This window comes from Myotis brandtii, unplaced genomic scaffold, assembly GCF_000412655.1.
Source record: "Myotis brandtii unplaced genomic scaffold, ASM41265v1 scaffold478, whole genome shotgun sequence".
Lineage (NCBI taxonomy): Eukaryota > Metazoa > Chordata > Mammalia > Chiroptera > Vespertilionidae > Myotis > Myotis brandtii.
The window spans coordinates 639624-666780 of NW_005368264.1; the positions used below are offsets into that span (position 1 = coordinate 639624).

General features: G+C 40.5%; 1 protein-coding gene across 2 annotated transcripts in view; it reads right to left on the bottom strand.

Moving 5' to 3' along the window:
* C6 (complement component 6) overlaps positions 1-27157 on the bottom strand; it is a 49681-nt gene that overhangs the window by 12743 nt on the left and 9781 nt on the right. For both annotated transcript variants that reach the window (XM_005875990.2, XM_005875991.2), the window contains 9 exons: positions 26247-26391; positions 21195-21336; positions 15766-15904; positions 13043-13243; positions 10732-10972; positions 6011-6133; positions 2893-3059; positions 1302-1527; positions 315-486 (listed from right to left, as the gene is read on the bottom strand). In XM_005875990.2, the coding sequence (XP_005876052.1) occupies positions 315-486; positions 1302-1527; positions 2893-3059; positions 6011-6133; positions 10732-10972; positions 13043-13243; positions 15766-15904; positions 21195-21336; positions 26247-26391 (1556 nt within the window). The remainder of the gene's footprint in view (positions 1-314; positions 487-1301; positions 1528-2892; positions 3060-6010; positions 6134-10731; positions 10973-13042; positions 13244-15765; positions 15905-21194; positions 21337-26246; positions 26392-27157) is intronic.

Genomic DNA, 27157 nt, shown 5'->3' on the forward strand with positions numbered 1-27157 from the left:
GCCCGATCCCTGTGGGCTCCAAAAACAATTAAGACAACACTGGCAATTGGACATCCCCCGAGGGGTTCCAGATTGGAGAGGGTGCAGGCCGGGCTGAGGGACACGCCCCTCCCGTGCACAAATTTTGTGCATCGGGCCACTAGTGTGTGTGTGTGTATATATATATATATATGAAAAGGGTCACAGCAGGTAAAATGCCTCACTAATATGCTGTGTTGGAAGAGGGAAGATTCTAGTTCTTTCTTGCTTAGCAGGAAGGTAATCATGCCTTCACTGTGCTGGGGGTCCCTGGCCCACCCCTCCAACCTCCTTACTCGTTCTGCATGATTGAGATGGAGCAGTGCTCCTCTTGCCGACTCTCCCCCTCGCAGGGCTTCCCTCCTAGCAGCGGGCTGGGGTTGTTGCACACTCGGGTTCTTGATCTCTTGTAGGTGACGTCGCACTGGCTCCAGGAAGACCAGCAGCCCCAGTTCCCATCCACCGCATCTGGAAGGCAGGCAGACCCGCCCACGGTGATGGTGAACCCCAGGGAACGCGGGCTTCGAAGCCAGGCCAACCTGGTTTCCCACTTTTCTGCTGTGTGGTCCTTTGTGGAATATCACAGAGTTGTTGTGAGGTTAAGAGGAAGTTAGGGCCTGACCCACCACCTGATTTCCTTTCCCGGTCCCCACGGCTGGATAAAATGGCCACAGCTGTGAATCATTTTCAACGACCTGCAACCTACCTCACACATAGGTATATGGGTACATACATGTATAAATACAAACTTCTTCTGAGTGGAATATATATCAAACCGTGTGTTTACAGGTAATGGAATATTTTCCTACTCCTATGACACATCCCCCTTCTAAGGAGGATCAGGTAACCTTGAACATTACTCAGCCCTGAATGAAAACTTCAGCTATGGTTTAATTTATCCCTATCACAAAGCTGTCTTCATTCTACATTACGACACACAAAAGCTTATCACACACATTGTATTTTCTATTATTTTATTTATGCCATATTACAGGCATTGTGCTGTGCATCCTTTATGTGTATATTAATCTTTGGATACAAGCTGACATTATCCCCATTCTCTGGATGAACAGATGGAGGCACAGAGAGGCCAGGCGACTTCCCCAAGGCCACAGAGCTGGTAGGTCATGATAGGCTCCTCCCAGGGCTGTTGGACTTTGGAGTCGAACTTTTTACAGGCTTATCTTCCTTGTGAGTTTGCGTAAGGTGGGAGGTGCTAATGGAAGTTGGTCTGTTTTCAGTGACACGCCTAGCCTCCCTCACGATGAGTTCCTGACACTTACCCGATTTGAAGTCCGGGGCGCGCCTCTCGCAGTTCTCTCCGTAGGTGCCGCTCTGGCACACGCACACGCATTCGGTCCCCAAGAGAGTGGGGCGGCCGTTGTTAGGACACGGAGCGCACTGGCAAGGGTCAAATTTGGCTGCGTATTCCTGGAAAGCTCTCCTGAGGTTGTTCCGTCGTGTCACCGCACAGGAGATGTTTCTCACCAAGTCCGTGATGGGAGCGAGCTAGAGAGGGGGTCTAGTCATGGTCACGTCCCTTTGCCTAGGTTGCCATCACCGCCCAGTTCCCAAGGCATGGGAAATCCCACCCGTCACGGGGGTTATTGCAGAATATAGTATCTATGCCAGTTGCACCCGTGGAGAAAGGGATGAGTTTCTTTCCGTTTCTTTCTCACAGCCGCTCTCAGCAAGATTCGCTTGCTTCTGTTGTCCCTAAAGTATGGCAGATGTGATGTGCCTGGAGCTTAGGTTCCCTGGAAATTCTACTCTGGAGATGTCCCTTACCTGGACCTGCATCATGTTACATGTTAAGCGTCAAATGCACGCATCAAAATACTGAGCTAGGTGAGCAGGAGCGAGGCAGCGCAGGAATGTTCTGCTGACGGCTCACTGAGTTTGACCCCAGGTGAAAGGTCCAGAGGATGAAGAGAGTTCCTCTGGGTTCTTTGTTCTCCCAGGGGCAATACTGGTGTTTGGGGGAACGAGAGGAGAAAGTGTAGAATGGGAGAAAACGGAGAAATGAACTCACTGGTAGGATGAGTAAAGAGTTGCAGCAAGAAATAACGGGGCTTGCACAAAACCAGGGCTCATCTTATTAACATTTTAAAACCCCAAAGGGATGACTATTTGGTGCCATGGGTGACTCACAGGTGCCCAGGCGGGTGGCTGGATCTCACTTTCCTACCACAACCCCGAGAGCGTGCTGCATCATCAGGCTGCGTGCGCATTAATCTACGTTCAGAGTGACTGCATTCCTGCCTTCATTTGAACCAAATGAGCAGGACAGCCTGTTAGTGGGCATTTTAAAATGTGCTTATGTTTTAGGCAAACACTGGTTCCAAATGGACTAGGACTGATATGTGGGCAAAGTGTTCCATGAATAATAAAAATCGCCTTCTTATGTAATGACAACAAATAGAAGACTGGTACATTTAATCAAAGTTTATAGAACCAGAGAGCCCCATGGACATAAAATCCCACTTATCCCACAGAGCTATCTGTGAAGGCTTAGGAGAGCTCACCAAATAGAGAGTTGCAAGAAATTACAGAGACCAAATTCTTTGCACACCTTGGAGAGATGAAGAATACTACTCAAGGCAAGTTTGAGCAGTTTTATTCACTAAATCCCCTTTCCTGATATTCTACGTATGCTGCAAATTCTAACTATGTATTAGAGAATGCTTGCTTGAATAGCAAAAGCAATAGACGTGTAATTTCACATTGAAAACGAGGCCCATTGTGCATGCACACTAAAGAAAGACAGTTCCTTTATCATCTCGGAGCAAAATGGAAAAGGCGTTGTGTGGCAATTCCTTTGGGCTGCCAGAGAACTACTTCAGCTCTCTCGCCCATCATACTTTTCATTCTTACCTTAAAGTCAATCACAACAGGATTGTCCTTCAGCGATTCTACCCACTGAGAAAAGACATTCTCGTCAGGACCCGAGGTCCCCTTCTCCCACACCAAAGCCGCGGAGTACTCAGTCCTCCCGCCTTGAACCAACGAGATGGCTTTCTCTGCTCCCTGCATCATCGAACCTGCAAGGTGTTTTAAAAATAATTATCCATTTAATTTTATTGCAAATTCAACCTTTAAAGAAAAGCCTGTTTGCACAGAAGTGGATGGTAGAGGCATGTAGCTCCATTAAGTGAGCTAAGTGAAGAGCGAGAGAGCACCGCTCCTCGTCCCCACAGGCACTTCATGAATAGCAGTGCCAACAGTGCCAACAGCTGCCGTGTATTAAGCAGCTTGTATATAATAAGCTGCACACATTATCTCGTGCAGTGCTCACAACAATCCTGAGAAATAGGTGCTATTGTAAACCTGGACAATAAAGCTAGAAGTGCATTGGCTCCCAAAGTGTGGTTACTAGGAGGACTGGGGGGCTGGGGTGCAAATGCAGCCCAAGTCCTGACTACTCTGCTCCCTGCTCTCTGATGCCAACCCCCCACTTTTGATATGTATTAGTATATGTCTGGCCCCCGGGATAATATAGACCCCTGGCTTCTGTTTTCCAATGTGTTGACGGCCACACTGGAGACTTCCGACTACAGAACAAAGTTGATAGAGTGCTTTTAAGCGTAAAGACAGGAGTAAAAGCACAACTAACCAAAGGAAAAGAAAAATAAATTAAACTTCAAGTGAAGAGTTGGCACAATGTTTCTTTAGAGGCGATGATATTTACTATACATAGCACAGATTTCTATATAAGTTTGCAAAAACAATCTCTATTAACTAATGGTGTCTCTAACTAATAAGAATCAGAACTGAGGAATAGGAAATTGTAGAAAGAAATACAATCAAATGAAAAGGAGGCCTGTGATATGGGTGAGAGTTAATGCCATTAATTTGATGTCGATTCTTCAGGGCCAGGAAGGATTAGCCTTGCCCCCACTGTAAAATAGTCTAGAATGACTAGAACTATGGGGGAAACACTCTCCCTATGAAGAGTAGTCTGATCTTTTTCAAAGTGAGGCATGTGAAATAATACAGAAAGGTATAAAAAAAAGAAAATTTTAGAAATTTTTGTATTTTTTTCCATATAAAGAATGGTTAAGAAATCAGTATTTGCCAATATATCTTATACCAATTGACACTGACAAATATAATTGTCTGAAAATAAAATTAATAAAGTTAATTGCATGCAGAAAATATTTGAAGTAATACCTAATAAATGCAGAGAAAAACACCCAAACCTTAATAATTATTACAAAAAAACCTAATGGAAATGGAATGACAAATAGAATTTAAGATGTGGGAATTAGTGTCCTTAAAAATAGGCAATTATATTTTGTCTTTGCAGTGTGTCATTTCTTTCAAACTACAATGGTGATAGTTTTCAGTGTTTATTTGTCTTTGTACCTTAGTTTTGAAATCTCCCTTTTCAGTCAATTCTTATATTTAGTCTTTTTTGTCTCTGATCTCTTAATTTATTGAATTTACATTCTGATTAAGTTATTCCATTGCATGAAAAACTGGCATGGAAACTGCTTCCCTCTTCTACTGGGTTATGCATGCTGCTCTCCTTTTCCCTCTTTTTTCTTTTCTTCTGATATAATACAAATGCACGATTGTCAAACCAGTTCTCATTTTGCTCATGCTTCACATGGGCATCTGCAAGGGGACCATCTATACGCTGATATTTTAAACTATCTAGTTATGATAGTACATATTATATTTTTATTTGTTCCCTATCTGTCTCCCCATGAGAAGATAAGCTTCACCTTTTGGAAGTTTCTGTGATTTTGCTTCCCCTTGTCCTGAGCGGAATGAGTTGCAACCTGCCAGGGGAAGTAAGGGAACTGGAAACTTTACATGGAGAAACGGGTTCTTTACAAAGGCACGGCACAGAAGAGAGCATGCCTGAGTCAGGGGACTGCCCACACTCCAGCTAGTCAAGGACAAAGCGGCAGGGACTTCCCTTTCAGGCTTTGTGAAAGCATGACATGCTTAAGGCGTGAGAGCTTCATGGTTAGAATTGCCTCAGAGAAGACTCCTCTCAGAAAATGTGTGGACAGACTGAAAGAAGGCAAGGCTAGAGGCCGGGGGCCAGTTAGGAGGCTTCTGTGGTGATCCAGGTGGGAAACGAATGGAGTGTGTGCCATGGAAATAAAGAGATGGGGACAACTAGGAGAAATATCAGGGAGGTAGCGTGATCACTCAGTGGCTGCCGAGGCTAGAAAGAGGGAGAAATGAAAGCTAAGAGGGCACGAGGGCAGAGGTGAACACTGTGCTCTCCCCTCCCAGGACCACATCAAAATTACAACTAAGTGCAGAACCATCAACCTGGAGAACCACCTGAAGACTAGCTGGACAGAACCTCTACAAGATACAGCACTCAGGTGTCTGGCTTGGCTGTCTGAGCCTTTTAAAAAAATCCTCAACTGAGGATATGTTTTACAGTGAGGAGGGAGGGAGAGAGAGAGAGAGAGAGAGAGAGAGAGAGAGAGAGAGAGGAGAGAGAGAGAGAAACATTGATGTGAGAGGAACATTGATAAATTGCTTCCTGTATGTGCCCCCACTGGAGATGGAACCCGCAACCTAGGTCTGTGCCCTGATGAGAATTGACCCCGCAACCTTTTTGGTGTATGGGATGATGCCCCAAACAATGGAACCACCGTGGCATATCCCTCTGTATTTTTAATGGCTGGTTATACATATCATTACTTTGTAAGCTTCATGATAGGAAGGCCTGATTCCCACCCATCTTTACATCACAATGGCTAATATTGGGTTCGGCCCATGGGAAGAATCAATAAATATTAATTAAATTAAACAACTTAAGTATAAGATAAAGAAAACCTTAGCCATTGCCCCCTTTAAGTAGTGCTAATGATGCTGTATTTGCACTCTCTCTCCACCACACACAGGGCTCTGAGGTAGTAACTGAAATAAGTGCAAATGGAAAAATCCCACAGTCCTGTGCAACTGGTCCTAGGTTACTGTCAGCCGCGGGGTGCACTGGGGAGCTAAGGGAGAGGGCTGTCACCTTCATATTTCTCTGACATCTTGTTGGTGGTGCACCGGTGTTCCACGGTTTTTTTTTTAAAGAAAAGAAAGCGTTTCGTTGTTTCAATCCGGATACAATTTTGAACTTCTGAGTCCGTTAAGCCTAGGAAATGGAGCACAAACAAAATCTCCTGAGCATTCAGAGAAGAGTATGAGGGTCTGCATCAGCCGCCATCATCTCTAATTCCCGTGAGTGCGAATGAACGACAGTTCTCGCCTACAGATTCAGTCCTTCACAGACCCTGAGAGGAACCTGAACAGAAGAGGTATTTATGAGTCCCTGCTACCTCTCCCTTCCACCCTGGCCCGGAGAAGCACATATGCGGTCATCGTGGCCCAGCCCAGGGGACCATGTTGGCCTCTCCCTGTTGCTTACGTAGAATGAACCTCTAAGCTTGCCCATCCTACTGGCCGATGCCACTGTGCAGCCCTGCACATCAGAAGATAAACACACACTGTGTCTGTGCCCTGCTGTCGGATTTTGCGGGGCCATGGCTGACTCTGTGAAACCTCCGTCCACTTCACTTTTCCTTGTTCATCATCAAAAATGTGAATCCTGTTGGTCACCCTCTCCTTCCCTGGATGCCCATTCTCATACTCACCTGTGCTTCCTCTCTGACTCGGCTGCTCGCTCCACCTCCACCTCCAAAAACTTTCCGTTTGCTCTCGGAAATTCTGACTTCTGACCTAGGAACTCTTGTCAATTCTTGTCCTCACTTCCTCTCCCTGACTCTGCTGCTCTCTCCACCTCTACCTCCAAAACCTTTCTGTTTGCTCTCAGAAATTCTGACTTCTGACCTAGGAACTCTTGTCAATTCTTGTCCTCCCTGACTCTTCTCTTGCTCTCCTTATCTGAACTCAAGCCATTTGATATGTTTCTCGTTGTCTCTAAGGGAGGTTGGTACTGCCCCATTCCCAGCCCCTTCAGCTGTGGGAGCTGGGGGTGACCACATCTTCCTCACTCCCCACAGCTGCTTCCATGGGATGCCTCTGCACAGTTGTTTATGTCTTATAAAAATTCTGATCTCTGAGGCTGAGGCTGAGGCTACCCAGTTCTAATACTCTCAGTCCTCATGGTTCTTGTCTTTCATCAAACTTCCACGCATCATTAATTGAAGATCGTGTCACCGGAACCACTCTTTCCCACCACAAAGCTTGCCATTATCCTCAATGTCTTCACCATCGATGCGGATGTCAGGGGTTGACGGGCACAGTGCAGGGAAACAGATCTTGCCCTTTGTACACTTGTGTGGTACCGCCTACCTGGGGTCTTTTGAGGAAAATCTATGTTTCCTTTTTGTTAACTGCTTCCCAAGCCACCTGACCTGCTACCTGAAACATCAATTTTAGAATCCAGGTTTTTTGATGTTTAGTTAAACATTGCCTTACAAAACACAAGCACACAAGAGATAGAGCTGTTAATATCAGCCCTTAAGCACCTTAAAGCAAAGTTGTTTATCAAATACTGATATTTAGGGTTGCAGGTCACCATAGGCAGGAAGGAGTGTGTTGCAGGGGTGGGCAAACTTTTTGACTCGAGGGCCACAATGGGTTCTTAAACTGGACCGGAGGGCCGGAACAAAAGCATGGATGGAGTGTTTGTGTGAACTAATATAAATTTAAAGTAAACATCATTACATAAAAGGGTACGGTCTTTTTTTTTTTTAGTTTTATTCATTTCAAACGGGCCGGATCCGGCCCGCGGGCCATAGTTTGCCCACGGCTGGCAGAGCTTGAGGCACAGTTGGTGAGATGCTAAACCTGAAACCTGAAGGAGAGATCACTGAGGAATGAGGCTGAGTGGAGGAGCATGGGGAGTGCCCACTTCAGTTTTTCTCAGTAGTTTGACACATTGGAAGAGATGCATTAGAAGTTGTAAGAAGTTCTTGATTTGAAGTCCCCATGCTTACCGTGTATCTTTAACTTTAGAAAGAAAAGACTGCTATTTTGATCAAGCTGAATAAACATGTCACTTTTCTCCTGATAGTATTGTTCCTATAAGTGGGTGAGTCAAATGTTTAGGCAACATTAGGAATTTAATGCCCCTATAGCAACAACTCCCATCTTTTCTTATTTTTTGTTAGGTTTTGATTATTTGTAAGTTAAAATTAAATGTTATGTGTACAATTCATTAATGATAACAAAATTAATTAACCATAAGCTTAGTTAAATCCATTTTCTGAGGGTTAGAGGAGAATCCTTGAAGATTTGAATGAAGAATCCCTCTTATGAGCCATGGTGTTGGTCATACAGTGATTAAAACATCAAGGCTTCATCAGTGAATTTCTGTATAAGCCTTTTCTTCCCTGTAGCAGATCCTAGAGCTTGCTGCCTGACCTCTACCCACAATGACCAAGAGGCAACTTGATGCTGTAGCACTTGACCCCTCAAACCCGAGTGTCCCTCTGCTGGGGTGTGGGGATGAGTATTTTAGAAATGTCCTCAGCTACTTAGACTGGACAAAGGCCAATAGTGCTAGTTGAAAATGTCATACCGATAAGTAGTGAGGCAATTAATTTTTCTGCTCAAATTAAAAGCAGAAAATGACTTTTCAACAAAGGGAGTTTAAAATTACCATCTTGCATATTATGATATTTTAATTGTTTAATGTTTCACTGAATTCCTGAAATTCTTTTCACCTTGAACACTGAAGCAATGTCAACTTTTATTCAAGGTTTTAAATTGACTATGGGACCCTGAACAATAGGGGAATAAATCAAAGGATGCATCTAAAAAGGAATTGAATTTTGTTTATTTTTCCCGAGGGAGACAAAGTGCTATGAAATATTCAAGTCGTGGTGTTTTGAAATGAATGACAAGGGTTATGATTCTTATTGAATAAAGCAAACAAAGACTAAGCCTGTACTCTAGTATCATGTCATGGCTAACTCAAGGGAGAACAAATAGAAAGAGAGAAAAGGGAAGAGGCCAGAATAGATATTTATCTAGACAATGGGCAAAACCAGGTAAACACAACCCCTAGAGAATTCTATTTCATTAAATTTTGTTTCTGTCTTGGTGTGCTTCAACTCAACCACAATTAAAATTGTGCACCAATAGTGTTATTGTGACTCAGAGAAATAAATAAGTATATATACTAATTGAACATAAGAATATATGTTATGTTTAAGAACATTGAATATAAGAATATGTTTTATTGACTATATTAAGTATACATATTCATATATATATAGTGTGTGTGTATGTATGTGTTTGTGTATGTACACAGGTGTGTATGATGATATATTTCCAGTTTCCTACCACATCTCAAACTCCCTTTCTTTCCCTTATTAGGTGTCACTCTCTATCTCCAGAGAAAGAGACGGAAGTTGAGAATGTTCCAATAGGGAAAGATAGTTCATCACTCTTCATTTTGGTTATGGGGCTTCAGCTATTAAAACGCTGGAAGGTTGATTAAAGATTCACATAGTTCTTTACCTGCCCTGATCTCTAAGCCTTTGGAGGCTTTGCTCTGAATGGGTGATGAGTCCAGCTCATCAAGCGAGAAATTATTCTCTGAGCCATAGCTGCGGTAACTAGAATAAAATCATCTCAAGGATGAATGAAAACAAGTCAAGGGCCGGAGATTTCCCCCCACGATTTTTGCCAGCATTAATGTTGATGCTAGTCTCTGTGGCCGGAGACATCACATTCATCATGCAGACATCATTCCGGTGGGAACGAGGGCTGACAAAACAGGAGGTTAGGCGGTGTGGAGAGCGCATCACAACATAAACATTTTCGATTTCAGTAACTCCATCAGGTGAAATTTTTTAGAACATTTAATGAAAGTATTTCTCAAAGACATTTGTCCCATCTCCTTTCTTAGGAAGCTGATCAGGAGGGATCTCTGGTCACCTAAGGATCGAAAGAACTCAGGGCAGCCCCAGGAAACATTAGTATTTGTGATATGAGATGTAAGAACGGAGGAATTGACACTCCATTGACACCAGTGTTGTATTTTTCAACAAATCCCTTGTTCCTTTTTTATAAAGTTACATGATCAAGAATTGTGACTTCTTTGGGGGAATTGGTCAGTTGAGTTCTTGTTACCATTCAGTCTCTTAACCATGTTCTCAAGAGACACATGGTAGAATCATCATAGGATCCTCTGCCATTTCCCACAGGGGTCTGAAAACAAATGATTTCAAAGGTGCTTAAGCTGTATGAATAATTAATATTTGCAATTTAAGATAATACTTAAGAAACCAAGATTTATTTATAGGCTAAGGTGTATATTATTATTTTATATGTAGGCAGGAAAGCACCACTGGCTGCTAGTGAATTTGCTATACTTATTGTTCTATAAAATTATTATCGCCTATAAAAATGCTGTAAGTCAATGATCCTTTAGGATTTAGTTCCAGGACAAATCTTGTTGACCTTGAGGAAAGGGCACGCTCTTTAGGTCACCGCTACTGAGTCCCTTATGATCTTCCTAAATGTCAGAAAATTCAGAGACAAATCTGATGCCCCATCAAAGATGTTACGCATATTTAGTTTTCCTTCTTTGTTGGTCCTAATTTACTATTTTTGTTTTATTTCCTTGACTTTGTACTTTTGGCTGTTCTTCATGTCACTTTGAAAATAAAGATGGGTATAATTAAGGTTCATAGAAAAGAATTAAAATGATACAATAAGAGAAAAAGACATCACCTGTGACCAGATCAGCTTATGAAAAGGGGGGCGAGGTAAGCATACCTGAGTTCTTGAGCTCCTCTCGGCTGTACTGGTAGAGGAGGTCATACACGCCTCCCAGGGAGCCAGAGGTGAAGTAGTGAGTCCCAAAGTTCTCAAAGATCCGGCTGTACAGGGCATAGTTGTAGTCCAGAGGCAGTTGGTTAAGGGCTTTTAAAAAGACATTTGAAAGCTGCAGGTCTTTACTTTTCATTGTGAAGTTTAAGACTTTTATAACCATATGGATCCTAATAAAACTGGAATCCTAAATGGAAGAGGAGAAAACAGTGAAAAGGAAAGATGATTAAACATAATGAAAGCTTGTTGTTAGGTACCAAGCACTTAACTGTCATCTATTTATCATTCGCTTCATTTCAATCTAATATTACAATTTTAACTCGCTATTGCATGTTCTCACATGCAAAATTATAATTTTCACTTTATTGTCCAGTTCCTTTTCCTGAGATGTAGAAAGCGCCAAACAAGATGAGATGATCTCAACGATGTACACCGTGTGAGTGAGGCTTATGTTCCCTACCAAAGAGAGAGCAATTCTCAGAAAAGCAAATCTTTTTCTCTTGATCGTCAATCATGGCTGCATCCCTACTGAGTTTTTATTTAGAAAGCCTTGCCAGTGCAAATAATTGAAAAGGGATTATGCAATGAATTTTCAATTGCAAGTTATGCAACTGAGACTCAAGTCCCAGCTTTGTCACTAACTGGGAAAAAGCTTTTAAATTCTCTACGCCTGTTACCCACGAAATGTCATCTGGTGTGCAGATGAGGGCTGTGCCCTGTGACTTTTCACACCCTTCAGCTTAACATCAACCCAAATGCTATGATTCAAAATCACTCTTCAAAATAAAGAGGCAAAATTAACCCAAATTATCTATATTCTCTCTCCTCCACCCAAAAGCAAAAATATTTGTTTGAAGTTTTAAAAAAAATCATTTCTTGTTATGTCGGGTTGGTTTAGGATTAGGTGGTTAGTTATTATGCTCCAAACTTCATTCCATTAAATTGTTCTTCTACACAGCCACTGAATTTTATAAGTGTATCCATGTAACTGCTCTTTTAAAATATTTTTATACACTTTATCTAATTTCTCAATTTACCAAATTGTAGTGTTTGAGAAAAAAAAAACACACAGAAAGAAGAGTACATTTTAGCAAAAGAACTTCATAATAACCTTAAATTATTAAACAGCTATCTTCCTGTGTGCTGTAATCATGGCACACAGTGACTGCTTACACAAAAGGAAAACAATAATCCCAGGATTGAAAAGGAGTCACCATCCCCTTCCCCACTTCCCTTCTCTTTTCCTCCTTCCTCTCTACCTTCCTGCCTCTAGCACTAAGATCATGGAAGTGAACAAGGCCAAGGTCTTGCTTTTGTGGAGCTCCCATTTTGTAAGTGCATTAAGTCTATTTTTAAGTTGAAAACCTGATTTTTGTCATAGAACCCTGGCTTTTGAAAGTAGGAGGGGCATTTTGCTTTTACTAAGGGGCGTACTCACTCCCTGGAGATCTGTAATACCTGTTGAGATTTGGCCATTGAAATGAATGGTTCAAAACTTCCAGGCAGCAGTAAGAACTAAATTGTGGGAAATAGAAGTGAAACTGGTAATTCAGCTGAGCAGGAGCACCTCCGGGGCGCTCCACCTGTCAGTGCATTTGTTAGTCCTGGTGGCTTGAATTGGCTGTCATAGGCCAAAAGGTTACGTGACAGTAAGTTATTAACCACATACGATCCAGTTCAACATTCGGTGAGATCTTTTTTTGTAAAGCAAATTGGAAAAGCACTAACTCTTACTGAGAAAACTGGCATTTTGACTTTGAAACAGATTATAAGCCCAATTATGAAAAAGACGGCAGAAGAAACAGGAAACAGCAGCCAAAAGAAATGAAAAAGAAAAAAATTCAAAATGGGAGAAAAGCAAGCAAGTATCTATCTCAGTGAGAACACTAAATGTAAGTTGGCTGAATTTCCCTAGCAAAAGCCTGACACCACCAGATTACATTCAAAAAGCAAAGTTCTGTGACATGTGGTTTGCAAGAAATACATACACTTAAACCAGTAAGACCAAGAATACAACCATAAACATAGCCAAACACATGCAAAAAGGAAGCATCATTATACATATGACCTCCATAATTTTTGAAGTGGGATAAAACAACCATGAAAAAACACTAAAGCTATTTGAATATGAGTTCGAAATCCTACTGATTGGATGTCAACCCCCCCCCCCCCTCATCTTGTCCCATGATTGCTGGAATTGGCATTAATTTTCAGGAAAGAATAAAAAGACCAGGAACCATATATTTTTTTTTTTTACCTTTTTGTGGGAAGCTTGAATGGCTTCCTTGAAAGCAGAATTTTGGGTGGAGGACTGACTGTGTGTTGAGGAATAAAAAATTGGCACATGAAAACCGCTGTTTTCTTCATTCAAAGCTGAGCTTTTTTGATCTTTATTCTTTCCAATAGGAGTTAAATCTGTATAGAACTCTGTTTTCAAATCATCTTCTTTAATTTCCACCTGGAGAAAAGTCCATATGAAATATAACAGAATGTAGGAAATGCTGGAGCTACTTGTAAAGATCTAATGCAATGATCATTCATTTATGCATTCAATGAATCTTTACTGAGGACTCATTTTGCTAGAGAACACGGAATAATATTAGCTCCTGCCCGCAGGGAGTCGGTAGTTTAGCTAGGGAGAAAGACCATCACAAATACTTAATTCAATATATGAAGATTGTGCTGCCCAGGGAATTGTCACAAATAACTATAAAATCCAGAGAGATAATACCAGGAAAGTCTAGCTCACGGAAATGACTCAAGCTGAGATGTAATGGGCTAATAAGCAAACGAGGACTATTTTCATTCTGCCTGTGAATTTGATGTAGTTTGCAATCTGATTTCAGATATCTTTCAGAATATTAAGGCCTAGAAAAGGAGAGGGCAGGTCCTGTGTGATCATGCTCTGGAATCATCCCCATCCCTTCTATCCTTATTCAGTGTTGGGCATCAGCACTCTACTGGCCATGTCTGCAAGGCAGAGGACAAATGATCAATTGGTTCTGCCTGGTGGGTGGTTATGAGTCTTCACTAGCTTGGTCTGAGAAGAAGAGAAAAATCTAGTGGAGCTGATTTTTTTAATTAGCTAATTAATTAATTAATTTATTTATTTACTTTTTATTGTTTAAAGTATTACATATGTCTCCTTTTCCCATCCCCATTGTCTTCTCCATGGCTGCTCCCACCCCCCAGCACATGCCCTCACCCCCAACTGTCTGTGTCCATGGGTTATGCTTATATGCATGCATACAAGTCCTTTGGTTGATCTCTTATGGAGCTAATTTTAAAAATAGCCAAATACTTGTTATGTTTATACCAGTAAGAAGAGAATAACAGATAAATTAAAAAAAGGTTGCAAAGCAAATTGAAGAGTACTTGTTTATGTGAAAGATGCTTGTCTGGTTTGCAATGGAAAAATTTCTTCTTGTTTTAAAATATTCAGTATTCAAATACACTGTGAGGCAAACCATATGTCACAATTAAATAGCTTGCACAATTATTCAAGGAAAGATAAAATAACTCCACTGCAAAAAGTTCTTGCTCAACAGTAAAATATAGTCAAAAGTTCAATGTTACTTTCAGATATTGCATGGCACACCACTTAGCATTTAAAATGTCCAGGAATAAAGCTCTTAACGCTGAAGCAATGCAATCATATTTAGCTATAGTTGCTGACATTTCTGCACCATGCCTCTAAAAAACTTAGATTACAAATATCTTATTTCATGAACTAGCTCTCACACAAGAGAAGATGTGTCAGCTTAAAGAAAAAGATGTTGTCACGTAAGGAAGGGGGCTTGGGGACCCTGGCAGAAGTTCAGAGAAAATCTGACCACATTCATTAGCTTGGTGGGAGGATAGGCTCACAGACAAGCAGTGCGGAAACATTAGATCGAACTGGGAAACAGCCAGGGCTTGTAGGCCCTCTAAAATACTGGGATTGGATTCTAAAGGCAAGCTTTTACGTATAAGATCTTTAAAAATATTAACTGAATGAATGAAAAATTGGGAGTGTTACCATCACATTTGTGTTTTGCCAAGATCATATGGAGTATAGTTAACTAAAGTGGAGGCAAGGAGAGTGGTTTGAAAACTATTGTAATAAGCCAAGTGGGGATGGAGCTCTGACCAAGAATTGAACCGTGACCTCTTGGTTCCTAGGTGGACACTTAACCACTAACCCACACTGGCCAGGCTGTTCATGTCTTTCTTGATATAACCATCAAGGTCTCATCTAGTACAGGCAGCACTGAAGCAGGAGCAGGATTCTAATTTGCTCTGCCTTTTACTTGCTGCACAACTCCAAGAAAGTGGATGTTACCATTAAAATAATGTCTTTTCTGTTTCTCTTATCATAAATTAAAAGTAATAGATTATTTTGTTTAACAAGTATGGAGCACTTATCATGTGTAAGGCACTGGGCCAGATTCTGGGAGTATGTAGTATGATGCTTATTACCACTTAGGGAAACGCACAGAAAATCAAATCAACTAATAACATAGGAAGGAAAGGGGCAGAACTACCACTATTATATTTAGGTTTATTTGATTTTTTAGAAGGCAGTTACTCTTTTATGTCTAAATTTTGTGGTTACTTGAGGGAGAGAGCTATGGTAGAAGAAAATTCTGAATAGTCATTTTTCTGTGTGGGGATATGTTATAGCTGTATGTTCACTGGGGACAGCATGAACTCTGGAGTTTGGGAAACCTGGGATCAAATCTCTAATCTGCTACTTACTAGCTGTTTGACTTTGGGCAAATTAATTACCTTAGTTTTTTGTTTGTTTTTTTAATCTGTAAATTGGTGATAATAACACTGACCTTACTGGGTTGTGGAAGGATTAAACACTAACACCTAACACGTCATTAAAAATGTTCATTACCTTTTTATTCTGTCCCTTCATTTATCACTAATCTTTCATTGGGAATTTAGTTTAAATCACCATTGGTGCTGGCCTGCCACTGTGATAGGCTGTCATACCTCAAAGCTGACATCTTCCAGATTGGCTGGAACCCGGTAAGGATTACTTGCTTTAATGCTTTTGACAGTTTTACACATTCCGCCAGTGAAAGAGTTATCAAGGACTTCTCCTCTGGGCTCTCCTGCCAGAAAATTAAACCTAGAAATAAAGGAGTTTGCAAGAATTCAATAGATGCAGAGCAATCTTGAAAATTTACCTTACTTATATGAAAGAAATTTCTCTCGTGGACATTTTTGACTCATGACAAATGACTTGGAGGAAAGCCCATTTTTTTTCTAGTCTGTGGTGAAACATCCAAAAAGGGCTAGAAACCAAAACTCAGCCCCTCCAGTTCTGTCAGGGTTTCCTTATTCCATTCACATAGTTGTTTTGGGCTTTCAACATGAAATAAAATTTGGGTTGATAATTATTTCATGACTTAGGAAACCAGCACAAATTTTGGAAGCCGATTATGAGATAAATTATTACATAACTAATGCCAGTCTAGGCCCACCTCTTTCAGAAGGATACAGTAAAGGAATTCTTACAGATAGCTAATACTAAAATAGTTAATAGCAATATTTTAATAGAATTTTAGTAACATTGTTTTATCAAGCAATAATAATATTTAAAATTTATTTAACAAATGCTTGCATATTATGTACTATAAGTCAAGCACTGTTTGATCTATGTTTAATATTATATTTATTTAATACTTATGATAAGCATGTGATGTAGATATAATTATTATAACCATATTACAAATGAGGAAATTGAAATATAGAGATTAGTTAGCTTAGCACAAATCAAGTATTTAAGAAATTGTTTTCTGGGAGATCAAAAAGTCCTCCAAGATGCTAATAGTTTTCCAAATTCTTACAGATATTAATATGTGTCTTGTGGGAAAAGAAGAAGTTTTGTGTCAAAAAGTTTGGTATTGATGGATTACATATGATGAAATAATAAAGCAAATATATAATGATCTTTGTCCCCAGTTCCTGGCACAGGGCTCCTAAAGCCCTTGTAATCTCCTAAGTGATAAGAGCACTAAAAGCATCTTTTGTTCTAGTATTTAGTTTTTGACCCTGGTTTATGACACAGGGCTCTTAAATCCCTTGGAATTTCCTGGGTGATAGCGGTGTCTTTTGACTTTTTTCTTGTTTTAATATTTATGTTTCAGTTGCAGTTGACATACAATATTATATTAGTTTCAGGTATACAACATAGTGATTAGGCATTTATAAAACTTACTAGTACAAAGTGAACACCCCAACAAATCTAGTATCTATGCGTGCAGTGTCTTTTTTTTTCTAACTGGGTGACTCTTGGTGGGCACCTGGATGGGGACTGGTAACCAAAAAAAATCAAACCTTGATTAGAACCTTAGAGTTTTTAGTTTCACCTTTCATTCTCCAGAGAGAGGAGAGGGGCTGGGAATGGAGTTAAGGATCAATCATGCCTACGTGATCAAGCCTCCCCCCCACCCCAAATCCCCAAAGGATAGGGTTCAGAGAGCTCTCATGTTGGTGAATACATGGAGGTGCAGGTAGTGTGGTGCACACAGACAGGGCATGAGAGCTCAGAGCCCCTTCCCACACACCTTGCTCTACTCATGCCTCCCAACTGGATGTTCATCTGCATCTTTTAAGATGTGCGCGTATAATAAGCTGGTAGACAGTAAGTAGATTGTTTTTCTGGGTTCTGTGAGCCCCTCCAGCAAATTAATCAAACCCAAGCAGTGGGCCAGTGGGAACCTTCAATGTATCAGAAGCATGGGTAAAGTGGCATGGGAAGTCGGGGGCAGTCTTGTGGGACTGAGTCCTTAACCTGTGGCATCGGCACTAAATCTAGGCAGATAGTGTCATGATTGAATTAAATTGTAGGACACCCAACTGGTGTCACAGAGAATTGCTTCATGGGGGAGAGCACCCACACACCTGGTGTCAGAAGTGTGAGTGTGGTAGTGGTGTGAGAGTAAAGCAGGTACACAGGAGGAGGGCTGGTGCATGAGTTACAGCTCAATGAAGCTGCTAAAAAAAGGGAGTGGTTCCTGTGGCTTCTCATACCCCAATCGCTGTGAGCACAATTTGAGTTGTGTCCTCATTCATATTTGAAATTCTATCAAAATGGGTACTTGAGGGAGGAAGTATGAGGAGCTGGTCTGGGAAGAAATTTCCAAACTACTCAAGTTAGCATGACAAACATAGGTGTTTCACACTCATTCATTTTTGTTTTCTGACTTAAGAGGGATCAATGAGGAAAAAGGAACTGCTCACTGTGCTGGGCTGCATATCTGGCGCTTCGGCCAGACGGGTCATGCTGTGCTGTCTGTTCCTAAAACACACAGATAGGAAGGTACTGACATCAGGCCAGGCCTTGAGATATGGTCTCATGACCCCTTCCCAGCACGCAGGCCTTCTTTCTCAGAGGGCCCGGAAGTCTCATTCCAAATTTGGGAGACAAAGGACTGGAAAAAGTATAAGTAAAGAGAGTTTCCTCCATATTGGGGGGCCCAAAATTTGAAAGACACATTTTTCTCTGGGCCTCCACAAAATTTAATAATAAAATGTAACTCCTGTAGTCTGGGCTGCAATTCAGCCGCTGCTTCGGCAGGGTGCTATAACTGTGGTCAGCTGGCCAGCTTAATAAAGGCTCTTAAATTTAAATTCTGAGTCAGTGGTCTATCTTGCTGAGTGAACCCATAACACTCACTTTATGCTGCCTTATGCTATGCACTTGTAAGTTTGCCACAAACAAAGGGCTTAACAAAAGTGGCTCCTAGGTCATGAGAAGCTCTGAAGATGGAAGCTGCTTGCAGAGAGCCTGCAGATAGGACTTCACGGAGGTGGCTCTCTCAGGCTTGAACCTTTTATGAGTTAAGTCAACTGTGCAGCCATTTTCAGCCCTATTCTTTCTCCTCCCCTCTGTGGTATTTAAATTGACTTTAAATATTTTGGTGTTTCAAATATATCACGGTTTTTGATATTGTAGGTGTTTTTTAAAAAATATATATATTTTATTGATTTTTTACAGATAGGAAGAGAGAGGGATAGAAAGTTAGAAACATCGATGAGAGAGAGACATTGATCAGCTGCTTCCTGCACACCCACCTCCTACTGGGGATGTGCCGGCAACCAAGGTATATACCCTTGACCGGAATTGAACCTGGGACCTTTTAGTCAGCAGGCCAACGCTCTGTCCACTGAGCCAAACCAGTTAGGGCTGATATTGTAGGTTTTTAAAGGAATTTTATCTTATTTGGATTAGTGTGTCATATTTTGTAACTTTTAATATTTATTTTAAAATTATGTATATATGCTTGTGCGTGCGTGCATGTGTGTGTGTGTGTGTGTGTGTGTGTGTGTGTGTGTGTGTGTGTGTGTGTTTGTTCCTTGGCTGAATCTGTGAAAAAAATAAACAGCATGCTAATATTGCCTGATTCTTGCTTCAGGTTTAAGACCTGGTGACTTCTGTTAGCAACGAAAGAATGCTGTTCTGTCTTGCTAAATTCTTCCTTGGGGAGATGCCATTTAAAAAGAGGTACAGGCATCCAGGAAGCTACTTCCTGTGGAGAGAATGGCTGAACCTGTGAAAAAAATAAACAGCATGCTAATATTGCCTGATTCTTGCTTCAGGTTTAAGACCTGGTGACTTCTGTTAGCAACGAAAGAATGCTGTTCTGTCTTGCTAAATTCTTCCTTGGGGAGATGCCATTTAAAAAGAGGTACAGGCATCCAGGAAGCTACTTCCTGTGGAGAGAAATGTGTGAGAGAGGGGGGCAGAGATTCTCGGGCCAGCAGAAAGAGATTCCAATAAGCAGCTCTCAAAACTCTCAGTTCTTGGGGAGCAAGGAGAGGACTGGCTGTTCTCAGCCGGCAGGTTTTGCTCATTTCTGAGAATCCTTGGGACAGCAGCTGTGCTTGGCAGAGGCCACACAGTCCTTCTGTCAAAGTACACATAGCGTGTGGTCCTCCCATCTGCACTGTAGATCTAGACCAACTGAGCCAGAGGTGGGACTGGAATGTCACCCTTCATCAATCAGAACATTAGAAAACATGACTACTAAGTGGGAGTTTGGGCTGAGGTTTTTCTCCCAGGGAGAGGAAAAATAAAAAGGAAACCATTTCTGCACATTAACAAGATGCTGTTGAAACGCTCTCATTGAAATCAACTCAAGTTAGAAATTCTTAGGACAGAACCTCAGAAAAGTCTGTGGTCATTGGACACACCAGTGAGGAAACTGTGGCCGAGAGATGTTCAATAACTTGGCAATGGTGTAGCGAGTTAGTGCAGAACACGGCCCTGCACCTGGCTCCCTGACCTCCAAGCCAATGGCCCTTCCATTTCACTGCTGTCCTTGAGTTTGGTTCAATAGCTTCTGGTATCCATTCTCATCAAATGAGGTTGTATTTGCAGTGGCTGCTGTTTCTCTTTGATGCCTCAAGGCTTCATATTATGCAAGTCTGGCAGTGTAAGTGAAAACTTTAAAAAAAGTCCAATACAAAGCAATAAAAGTCTATAGCAATCTATCTGCCTTCTGGCCAAAAAAAGTTGAAGGGAGATTTCTTTATTATGGGAACAGGAGATTATCTGTACTGATTTTTCTTACGCTTCCAACTAAGGCTCAGTTCTTCTCTTTCCATTGACTTCATTTACATTTTCTAAAGTTTTCTAAGTCATTGGCTCCGTGTAATGAATTTAGAATCCCTTGCCAAACCTCCAATGACCTCATGACTTGAATACAAACCACCTGTTAATGCAGGTCTGACCTTTGGCCTTTAAACTGTACTGGCCTTTCCATGCATCATATAGTTTATGTGAGAAAAGTTTTGGACACCCTAGCCATGTTCATTTCACCGCTAATTCTCTTAACTTTTTCACACCATTGTTTTTTATCACCCCTTTTTTCTATGTTTGGCTAAGCCCTTTCCTCTGGCTTGGTCTTCTATCATTGACTCAGGGCTTGACTATAACCCTTGAAGACTGGTTTTAATTCTCTAGTATTCTGACTTTCGACACAGTCATAGGCATAAGACTCATTCTCCATTTGCTCCTGGCATTTCTTAGTGGTTACTCACCCACTAAGATCTAGCCCCAAAAGTCCACCTGGGCACCACCCAGCTTGGTTGGCCTCCCACCAGTTTGCCCTGATCTGCTCCAGAACTGTTGAAAGTATATATGAGGATGAAAACAAACAACAAGTATAAAGGGCCCATAACATTGCTTGGCACAAGGTAAATGTGAAAATGCTAAATAATTTCATTCCCTAGGAGTGAGGATCATGGCCACATGCTGCCCCACTATGGTAGCCAAGTGCCAGAGGCAGGCCTGGTAAGAGTAGAAAGAGGTGAATGAGGAAGCAGACAAGGTGTCTCATTGCTTCATTGCTGCTTCCAACTCAGTTCTGAGATGCTGTTATTCCCCCAAATGATAAGAAGATTTTACATACCCAGTGCCCATCCTGTATACATTAGGGATGGGGTTGTACTTCCGTAAGCAGACTGATTTTTTTCTCCCACAATCCCTTTCATCTGAGTTGTCTCCACAGTCATTTTCTCCATTGCATTCTAATTTGCTGGCAATGCAACGACCTATCAAGAAAAGCAAACAACGTTGACCACAAATGATTATTTAAGGCATTTATTAATCTAAAATATTAGTGATTTAAATCTCAAGAAAAAGCTAAAAGCAGGTTTTCTAACAATGACTCATCCAAGATCATGTTTTACTTTTTTAAATTTAAAAAAATTTTCAATTTCAGTGATATTTAATATTATATTAGTTTTAGGTGTACAGCATAGTTGTTACACATTTATATAATTCATAAAGTGATCGCCCAATAAGTCTAGTACCCACCTAAGTTTTCATTATTTTTTTATAAAGATTTAGGAACATATGGAAATGGAATGATAAACTTATATTTCCCCCCATTTCTTTTTAGGATTAAAAGACTCACCATAGATTATTTAGTCACCATGGGGCTGATTGGCTTAAAAAGAGAATGAGATCTAGAATTGCATTCTCATTTCAGTAAGCTTTCTGCAGAAATCCTGCTCTGTAGCAGAAAATGAATTGAAGGTTTAGAGTTTTGTTCTGACTCAGGATAGCAGACTCAAGGTCACTGTTTTATTTTTAAAAACCAATTTTACACACACACACACACACACACACACACACACACACACACACACACGTAAGTATGGTAACATGGCTGTATCTCCAAAATTTTATGTTGAGCAAACAAAGCCAGACACACAAGAGTGATGCCATGGGATTCGTTCATATGATATTCAAGAATAAGGAGAGGGGAAAAAAAGAAGAAGAAGAAGAAGGAGAGGGATGAACTGGAAAGAGGAAAACAGAAACTTCTTCAGGATTATGGATATTTTCTATATCTTGATTGAGGGTCATGTACATGTATGTATATACTCATCAAAATAAAATTTCACACTTATTATCTGTGCATTTTACACTAGGTAATTATTTTATTATACATAATTAGTACATTTTTATTATGTAGTCATATATAACTACATAATATAATTGCTTTACTAGATACTTTATTCTATCTAATTATTTTTGGACAAGTTAAATGCCTAGGTGCTATCGCATTCGGTAGCAGGTTAAATTAGTGAGTTTAGGAAATGGGACAAGCTTCATGTACTTAAATAATTCCTTTTCCTTTTAAACTTGCTGAATTTCATGAGGATCCTTGTGCATAAGGCATTTCAATTTCTGTAAGCATATATTACAGAAATTGAAATGCCTTACACACAGCCCCTCTCCTGCCTATAATCAGGGGAGCTGGTGTCCTACAGGCCTCACTGACAACGATTCAATGTTTTACTCCAGGTTACCTAGTTAACTATTCTAGGTTGTGATCAGCATCTCACCATTGCTATGTGTGACTATTTGGACTCACTGAATGCTTGGGGAAAGTGGGTATTCTGTTGAATACATTTTTTTTTATTAATGGAGAGCTGCCCAGAAAGCACTTAGTTTCATCTCTTTTGGTTAATAACTTTCACTAAGAAGGTAGAATGTTAGAAAGTAATTAAGTCCTTCTTTGATTATTCAAAACCTTGTATTATATCTAGACCAGCATTATAAAGAATTATAGCTACACACTCCAGCATCATACAAGAGTGAAAATATAGAGAGAATAGAATTTCTATCAACCCCAGGATATAACCTGAAAAATGCTCTGGTTTTAAAAGAGCACATTTCTAGGTTTTATTTGTTTGTTTATTTTCAGGGCAGAACAGAGTAGGTAATTTAGTTTTAAATAGAGATGCTTTTACTAAAGGAAAAAAACCCCAAATATTATAATTTTTAATGTTTTGAACCCGGCACTTACAAATTTGAGCAAAAGCTAATTTTTGATATGGTTACACTAAAAAAATCCTATTTTATTGAACCGAGGTAGGGGTACACATGCAGGATACAGTTCTCATTAGTCTAGCTTTGTGAGCAGGGTACCAGATTTGTTAGAACACAAGAACTTCTATCCATATGTACTTCTAGGGATATTGGAGAAGACCTATTAAAAAGGGTAGGGATGAAAGCAAAAGGACATCCCTTGAGTGATGTTTAGGAATGAGTGGCAGGTGTGATATAGCTCTGATGGGACACAGCTAAGAATGGTTCCAGGCCACAAAAACTCAATGGAGTAGGAAGCACCAGAGAAGAGATATTGTAAGCCACACATATATCCTCTACCAAAGAAGGGGTGGGGAAGTTGAAGGGCAGTTTGGATAGTGCAGACTTTGCAGAAGTCAGCAATTAGCCAGCACATATACATAATACATATACACTCACACCTGAAGTCATGTAGTCATTTAGAAATTGTACATGTTTTTTCCTATGTACTTGAACTGATTTTTGTTATTGTTACGTATCTATATATATATAAAAGCCTAAGCGACCATTCGACCAGTACATATGACATGTATTGACCACCAGGGGCCAGAAGACGCTCAACACACAGGCATGGAAACATGGAACAGACTGATGAATCTCAGAGGAAATGGGGGAGGGGGTGGGTGGGAAGAGATTAACCAAAGATCTTATATGTATACTAGAGGCCCGGTGCACAGATTTGTGCATTGGTGGGTTCCCTCGACCTGGCCCGAGGGGATCAGACCAAAACCAACAGTCTGATATCCCCCAAGGGGTCCCGGATTGCGAGAGGGTGCAGGCCAGGCTGAGGGACCCCACTGGTGCTGGGCCTCTAGTTATTTTTATAACCAGCTGCAAATTCTTTAGTCTTCTATGCTTAAAATGAGGACTTTGGGAAAGGAGTTGGCACAGTGCATCAAGGTTAGCCTCATGGGTAATTCTCAAAGACTCATTAAATGAATATGCTTAGTCTTGGGGACACTTGGAGGACTCTGAACAGAAACTATGATGGAGGAAAGAAAAGAAGGAAGCTCTCTTTAGGATAGACAGTTCTTTGAGGGCCAAATATCATCCTGAGTCAGACAAAAGATGATGCATCCAACATTTTATTCCCTTTCAGAGTGACACTAATGATGTTTTCAGGAGAGCATAGTAGTATAGATCTTTGTTAGAATATTTAACCAATAGGCCATGGCATTACCCAATCAAAATGGTTGCCAACCAAATCCATGCCAGGGATTAACCGGTGAATAGCTGAATCTTGGGAAAATCTAGGGTTTCCTGTGAAGGAATATGGACAACAGGGCAGGGGGCACTCAGGAAGTAGCTGCTTACTAACCATTGCAGATGCATTTCAATAGTTTAGATTTTATCAATGGCTGTGGCCATATTGCTGATCAGCTATTCTAATACCACTAACTTTCCTGAAATCACTCGTTATGAATTGGTGGCCTATTGATGTATTTAAAGACCTCTTAAACTTGTGAACATTTTTGGCCTAAAGAAAGTTCTTTGTAATAAATTTTATAGAATTTATCATCTATTAAATAAAGGAGTTTTTTTCTGGTAATTTGTTCTGAAAACCCTCCTTCAAGCTTCAAATAATTACACTTCACTTCTTTATCTTAATATTCTGAATATAATGCTTAGATTATTCTCCTATTCCCTCTTTTGTCAATAGCTCACAGGACCTTATTCATATAGGTATGCTGTATATCTACCTGCCCTCATCCCACCCTCTTATTCCAGGGAACAGAGGGAAAACCCTGACACCAACATTTCTGTCTGACACTTGGAAAAGATTGGCAAAGCTGAAGGCAGGAAGCAAGGATTAAAAGGAGAAAAACCTTAGGCCCAAGGTCTGGGGTCAATTTTCTATGGAATTTGAAATCTCCTATCTAATTATAAATACTTTATTTTTCAGTGCATTCCAGAGTACACAGAAATGATGTAAATTGCATTCACCTGAACTCTAAATTTAACTTCAAATGGATGATTTAGATAAAAGGTCAGTGAACTATGGCCATTGGACTAAAACTGACCTGCTGCTTGTTTTCATAAATAAAACTTCATTGGAACACAGCCATGCTCATTTGTCTATATAGATATATCTATGGCAGTTTTGATGCTAAGATGCCAGAGCTGATTAGTTGCAACATAGACCTATGAACTGCAAAGCCTAAAATATTTACTATCTGGAATTTTACTTAAAAAAATTTGCAGAAATCTCCAGGGGTCCTCAAACTTTTAAACAGGGGGCCAGTTCACTGTCCCTCAGACCGTTGGAGGGCCGGACTATAGTTAAAAAAAAAAAAACTATGAACAAATTCCTATGCACACTGCACATATCTTATTTTGAAGTAAAAAAACAAAACGGGAACAAATACAATATTTGTATTTGCATGTGGCCTGTGGGCCGTAGTTTGAGGACCCCTGATAGACTTCAAAAACGGTGAGTGTTGAAGAGCTATTAATTATGCAAGACAATGCATAGATTAAATAGTATATTCAGAGCTTGTTTATAACCTAGTTAAACTTAACCAAATTTATAAATCTGAATGAGGGCTTAGAGAAAATGTTACCATTGTTTAAATCATTTTGAGTTGCCTCTTTTGGAATTTCTTTTGGAGGCAATCAATGGACCACTGAGAAAATTTGTCACATCATCTCTAATCATCCCCCTCCCTGACATATCTTAATATTAATATCCTTGGTGTAATAAACCATATGAAAATCTTTTAAATCTATTGCTCCCTTTCTATTGTTTATTCTGATTATAGATTTGTGCTTATTAATAGTTAACTTTTAAAAGTAGCTGCCTCCTTCTTTTCCTCATCCTCCTTTTTCTTCCTCGTGCTTTATAACAGGGCATCAATACTTGATGAGCAAATGAATCAGGTAGGTGGTCAAGATGGTTATAGTTTGAGAGCAATAACTTCACACGTAAATAGCTTGGTAATTGGTAGCATAACCCCTCCGCCTCCCCATGCTTAAAATATGGTGGGATTCCTCTATCACAGCTTTTACTGGAGTCAATTGGGAAAACTTTGTGCTAGTCAAGTCATTTTTAGTGGAGGATGAACATTTTCCAAAAGTACATTACCACTGTCACAACGGAATTTATTCTTGCAGTCAATCTCTTCGATTTTGCAGAGTTTAGTTGGAATGCATGGTTGAAAATTCACCAGGGGCTCCGTACACTTTTGTCCTCCAAACTGACTGGGGCGCAAAATAGATCTAACCTTAAACTGAAAGAAAAAGAGAGCAGGCTAAGTAACTAAGAGGCAGGGTTGAAGCCAAACTGTATCTCAGAAATCTAGGCTTCTCCATCACAGTAGTGATTGTTACTATAGTGGTGCTTCCCGAATTAGCTAATGATTGTTCTGATTCCATTACTGTGTGTCCTTCAGGAAGTCTCTGGGCCCCAGTTTCCTAAAAGGAGGAAGTGGGCAAAAGGTTTCTAAGACTTCTAACTCTAAAATCATATGATTCTAAGTTAAACAGAAATTCAATGCACAAATATTTACTGAGTGTCTCCTGAGTACAGATTCTTCCGGGAAATAATAATAGTCCTTCAGTATCTCAAAGAGAGTGTGACGCGAATGATACATGTGAAAGGATTTGGGGGTTCTTTTTCACAAGGAAGTCACCATGGAAACCAAGGGTGACACATTCTCTACACTTTAAAAGATTTAAAGTATATATATGTTTTATTGATTTCAGAGAGAGGAAGGGAGAGGGAGAGAAAGATAGAAACATCAATCAGCTGCCTCCTGCACGCCCCCTACTAGGGCTCGAGCCTGCAACCTGGGCATGTGCCCTGACCCAAAATCAAACTGGCAAACTCCTGAGCGTGAGATGCATTCAACCAACTGAGCCACACTGGCTGGGCTACGCTTTAAACAGTTTTAAATGGTGAGTAGTAGAACAGAGTCAGGGAAGGACAGAATTATGAAAGCATTGAAAAGTACTGACTTGGATGTCAGGAAAGTTTGAGTTCAGAATGCAGCTCCT